The 6,000-nt window shown below is 38.5% G+C and overlaps 1 protein-coding gene across 1 annotated transcript in view; it reads right to left on the bottom strand.

The window, feature by feature from the left end:
• Positions 1 to 4,108: 4,108 nt before the first annotated feature.
• LOC145544646 (ovostatin homolog 2-like) overlaps positions 4,109 to 6,000 on the bottom strand; it is a 51,555-nt gene continuing 49,663 nt past the window's right edge. The window contains 3 exon segments of the mRNA XM_081587512.1: positions 4,109 to 4,252; positions 4,684 to 4,759; positions 5,681 to 5,783. Coding sequence (XP_081443638.1) covers positions 4,707 to 4,759; positions 5,681 to 5,783 — 156 coding nt within the window. The 3' untranslated portion in view covers positions 4,109 to 4,252; positions 4,684 to 4,706.

Raw genomic sequence — 6,000 nt, 5'->3', positions numbered from 1 at the left:
TGCTTGAAAGAAAAGTTATGACCAACCTAGATAGCATATTAAAAATCAGAGACATTACTTTGTCAACAAAGGTCCATCTAGTCAAGGCTATGGTTTTTCCAGTAGTCATGTATGGATGTGAGAGTTGGACTATAAAGAAAGCTGAGCACCAAAAAATTGAGGCTTTGAATTGTGGTGTTGGAGAAGACTCTTGAAAGTCTCTTGGACTGCAAGGAGATCCAACCAGTTCATCCTAAAGGAAATTAGTCCTGAATGTTCATTGGAAGGACTGATGTTGAAGCTGAAACTTCAATACTTTGGCCACTTGATGCGAAGAGCTGACTCATTGTAAAGACCCTGATGCTGGGAAAGATTGAGGGCAGGAGAAGAAGGGGATGACAGAGGATGAGATGGTTGGATGGTATCACCGACTCAATGGATGTGAGTTTAGGTAAACTCCAGGAGTTGGTGATGGACAGAGAGGCCTGGTGTGCTGCGATTCATGGGGTCGCAAAGAGTCAGACACGCCTGAGCGACTGAACTGAACTGAACTATGGGAATGACATTGTTGTTCAGTTGCTAAGTTGTGTCTAACTCTTTGGACCCCATGAACTATAGCACATTCGGCTTCCCTGTCCTTCACCATTTCCTTGAGTTTGCTCAAACTCATGTCCATTGAGTCAAGTGATGCCATCCAGCCATCTCATCCGCTGTCACTCTCTTCTCTTCTTGTGCTCAATCTTTCCTACTATCAGAATCTTTTCCAGCGAGTCAATTAGTATATTTAAAGTGATCAGCACGGTGCCTGACATGTAGAAAACATTGGATAGGTCCCTTTTAAGACTAACTATTACACACACACACACACAGACACACACCTTCGAAGTCCTACTCGTGGAGACCATTACTGTGAACATTGGATGTTTTATGTCAGCCAGGCACCTATACTGGCCCCTCCAAATGATTTTCCTGGGATTAGTAACCAGAAAGAACTTTAAAAAGGAGGCATCACAGGTTCTATATGAAGATAAGACAGGAAAACAGAGGCAAAGAATTGGGGAAAAAATGAATGATAAGGAAAACTTTATCAGTGGCAAGTAAAAGAATGTCTAACTAGCAGAGATTTAAAAATACCAAACATTTATTATCTCATTTGCCACAAATTCTGAGAAACGTGGAACCAGCATTAATTCAGCAGCTCACCGATGCCATCAAGAGGTTTCTCCCATTGTTTTTGCTTTACTTCTTAGGCATATCAGTATTATTTGCCTTTTTCGACACAGTTTGGCTCCTAAAGCACCAAAAATGATTTCTTCTCAACAATATCCCAATCTGGGGAAGAAAGGAGTCAGTAAAAAACAAAATTTTCTGCTCCTGAATATCTCTCTTTCTTTTCCTTTCTCTTTCTCTCTCTATCTGCTTCTCTCTTCTCTACCAGAGAGCAAAATCACTCTGGTTGCTCTATCAGGAGACACCCCTGTATAGGTCCTTAGTCAGATTCAATTTCAATTTCTCATTGTTAGATAAAAGTGTAGTAATCGGAGGTGTGTTCTTTAGAAATGCTACTTCATAGCTGAAGTACTTGTAACCCTAACTGCTGGGAATCTTGGTGGCTGTTAGTTCTTGGATGGATTCAGCACTGAGAATTTCCTTGAATATCAGAAAGACTTTGTACACACCTCCCCTCTTCTTCCTCCTCTTCCTTAGAGGCATCTCTGTATCCAGTAATGGTTGCTATGATGGTATAAATACAGTCCATAGGGTCGCAAAGAGTCGATTCCATGGACTGAGCACATGAGACATAAATGTGGAAAGTTAATTGTGATCATAAGGAAGTATGAAATAACTAATTTTTTGCCTTTTATTTATCCATGATGATGTAAAGACTTGGCTCCCTTGCCTTAATATGCATGCGCATGCTCAGTTGCTCAGTTGTGTCTGACTCTTTGCAGCCCCATGGACTGTAGCCTACCAGGCTCTTCTGTCCATGGAATTTTCCAGGCAGGAATACTGAAGTGGGTTGCCATTTCCTTTCCAGGGGATATTACCGACCTAGGGATTGAACCTGGATCTCCTGCATCTCCTGTGTCGGCAGGTGGATTCTTTACCACTATACCACTTGAGAAGTCCCTTGCCTTAAAGTAGGAGAAGCTCTAAAAGACCACCTCAGCATCACAGCTCACTATGGGCTCAAACTTTTATTGTGACCCATTGCAGCTCAATTCTACCGTCTGTACAATCCCGATCCTTTATCCTGTAGTGGTGTTGATCTTCAAAGTTGTCCCCAATAAACTCCCTACACACAAATCTCCATCCAGGGTTTGCGTTCCAGGGAACCTGACCTGTGAACACCAGTCACTGTCAGAGGAGACTGTGATAGTGTGATTGGCTTAGACAATTATGCTCCATCCAACAGTACCCTGAGGCCAAAGTTTTCATTTTACTCCTCTGGTTTCTCCTTCATAGTCTCCTTTATTCATTCTTCCTCGACCTGCTCCTGCCATGTGTTTTAATATTTGAATGCCTCACAGTAAAGTCCTTGATTTTCCTCTCCATATAGACTTACTGCCTGAGTGAACTCCTCCCATCCATGATCTAAGTGCTAAAATCACCCACATTTATTTATTTTTTTAATCCCGAGCTCCCTCTCAAATTTCTAACAATTTTTTGTTGTTGTTCAACTTCCAACCTATTATCTCTATTTGAGTGTATAAAATCACAAACTTGCTACATCCAAAGATGAATTCCTAATTTCCCATTCAAGCTTGCAGCAGCTCAGGGAATCTCTTTTTCAGTAGCTCAACTGGTAAGCATGGGAATAATCTCTGTGTCCAACTCTTTGCGACCCTATGGCCAATAACCTGTCAGGTTCCTCTGTCCATGGGATTCTCCAGGCAAGAATACTGGAGTGGGTTGCCATGTCTTCCTCCAGGGGATCTTCCCAACTTGAGGATCAAACCCACGTCTCTAAAGTCTTTTGCGTTAGCAGGTGGGTTCTTTACCACTAGCACCACCTAGGAAGTCCCCATTTCCTCATTCCTTGTATCCAATCCATCAGGAAATTCTACTGATTTTACCTAGAACTTGATAACTTCTTACTATCTTCACCGTTGCAACCCTGGTCCAAGTCCTTGTGTTGAATACTTGAATATAATATGTATAGATTCTGGGTGTGAGTGTTTAAATGAGAAAAAAAATATAAGTACTGATTATCTACATATATGACATACGATGTTTTGGTAAACTAGGTATAAAGGAATTCTTAACACAGTGAAATAAGGTTTTGTAGTCCTTCACATGGGCTGACATAAGCAGTTTATCTAGAATGATTCAATAAATAAACATTTATTAAGGGCCCAGTTGTAGCTTAGGTACTATTTTGGGGGTACATTGGGCAGAGAGAGTATAAAATAAAGAAGACTAACCGTCTTTTACTGTCACTCTATTATTAATTTTTTGAATACTGATAGATTCTGGGACACTTTGTTTCCAATATTTTGAACTCCACAACTGGAGAATTTATCTCTAGCTTCTTCCTGTCTGTAACAGAGTCTCAGCAGAGTCAGGGCTTGCATTGAAATCAGTAGAGGAATGAACTCATTTCCACCCCTCTTTCTTCCCATTTCGCCCTGCCTCCATCTTCTCAGTATTAACTCATTGTTTCAGCCATAGTGTTAGGTAAAGGGTAGATGATGAGTATTGCTTTTCAGGAGTAAGTGATAAGCTCAGACCAATAAAATAATTTTTAGAGAAATAAACTGTCCTTGGATTACCCTCTTGATCATGTGTGTGAATTCAATAAATCCATCAGTTAATTTGTGACTAAGTATACTCTCCCCTCCTCCCATGATTTGTTATTTTATTGAGAAGAGTGTTTTATGTCTCCTGTGTTTCTCTTTATAACATCAAGCTCGCATGAAGTCCTCTTAAACGTGGTCTCCTCTGCTGCCCCTCCGGGAATCTGGGCTCTTGCTTTCTCTGAATGCTGGAAGATTTCATATTCAAAACTTGAATTCAGAATTGACAACAGTAAAGCAAATTATTAGTGTTGGTATCAAACAAAACCTTGAGTTTTCTGGGATGAAAATTATGAATGGTGCAATGAAAAACAGAAAATCAGAGACTCGGATGCAAAAATCACAGCATTTAATGAAACAAACTCTGATAAGAACTCATAGCAGAGTGCACTCTATTCAGGATGTGAGGTGGTTCATAGATTTCTTCCAGGTTTGAGACAGAAGAATGAGTTCGTTCAAAGTAAATTGTTTTCTACCTGGGATTTAAAAACAGTTCAAACAATAAATAAATGTGTGTATGCACATATAAATAAATATATAGAGGTAGATAAACAAATACATATTTACAAATATGCACAAATACACATTAGCATACACATGATGTGTATAAAATATGTACATACATATTAAAGACATATCAATTTATAAAACAAACAGGAGAGTTTTTTAAAATGAAACATTTATAAAAAGCACATATATAGCTTCAAATTCTTTAAAGCTATTTTAAAGACATTAATAAAAATCTTAATGCTGTCCTATCAGAGAACTTATCTAATGCACATAATTGTACAGACCATGTGAAGCACCAGAGACTTCACTTTGCTTCATCTATTGTTTTATCTTCTTAGGTTTTCATTTTCTCACCAGATGTGTTTTTAATAACTCACGATGCATGTCATTTCCTTACCTTTTTTCATACTTTGTTTTGTCTCACTGAGAAGCAGAAACACTGTTGATATTGTAAGAAGCAAGGGCATATTCATCTGGAAAAAAAAAAGGAAAGTTCATCCTTATTACATCTCCAACTTTCTATAATCAGATAATGTCAGACAATATAATTACACTAGGTCTAACCCTTCCAGTAATTCTGCAAGAAAGTCAGTTCCTTCTGTTTTCTAAATCCAGGAGCATCGTATCAAAGTTTAAGGCACTTGACAAAGTACATTCAATTAGTAAATGACAGAGTCAGAATTCAAAGACTTCTTTACAGGGGTTTCCCTGTGATCCAGTGGTTAAGAATCTACCTTCCAATACAGAGGATGCAAGATTGATCCCTGGTGGGGGAACCAGGATCCCACATGCTATAGGGCTACTGAGTCTGCGTCCTGCCACGAAGACCAAGCACAGCCAAAAAAAAAAAACAGAACAACAAAAAACCCCCACCTAAAATCCCCGAAGACTTGTTGACAAACTTCTCATGACATTCAACAAGAAATTAATAGCACTAATCTTCCAGGGGGCATTTTTTAAAATCTTCCGAACAGCATCTTCTTAACTGTTTTGAAACCTAATCTATCAAGATTTTCCTATAACACTTCAGAATATTTCTCACTCTTCCTCTCAAATTAAAGTCCATAGATGTAGCATGAAATGGCAAGTCTCAGCCATTAACAACAAAAACAACAGCAACAAAACCTGGAAGCTTAGCTGGTTTGTATTTCAAGTTAAAGAGAGCGCCTTCTCATTATATCAAAAGGATTCTAGGTGTTGAAAAATTCTGGCAAATAGAAAAAGGCCCAGTCAGAAGTTTATATATATATATAATGGAGTAAAAAGAAAACAATATGTAAAGTAAACCCAGATATTGAAGACCAAGGATGATTTTCAAAAAGTAAGTAGTTCAGGGAATTCTAGATACAGATATAACTTCCAGTAGTTTTAAAGCATGGTTGTTGCCCATTTACCTTTTTCATAATAATCGTAGACCATGACTGGGGCTGGCTGAATGTTTGCCACATGGTTGATTTGCTCAACGGAGAAGGTGAAACTCTCTGCTGTACCTGAAACCTATAAAGATACAGATTATAAATACACCAGAGCAGACCTGCAAAAAAGAAAACCACAGAGCAAATTATTTCCAGAAGTTTATGATAAATCCAGGGTGTCATGATCTTACATAATGACCAAATAATGAGTTAAGTAACATTAAATTGTGTAAAATGTTGTTTCACCGATTATATTGAGGTACAAGAAAGTTGAAAACATTAGAAAAATGTAGGCATTT

Source organism: Giraffa tippelskirchi, chromosome 4, assembly GCF_054371585.1.
Source record: "Giraffa tippelskirchi isolate mGirTip1 chromosome 4, T2T-mGirTip1v1.2.pri, whole genome shotgun sequence".
Taxonomy (NCBI): Eukaryota; Metazoa; Chordata; class Mammalia; order Artiodactyla; family Giraffidae; genus Giraffa; species Giraffa tippelskirchi.
Note: the sequence above shows the minus strand (reverse complement) of the source record. Positions and strands in the feature narration are given on the sequence as shown.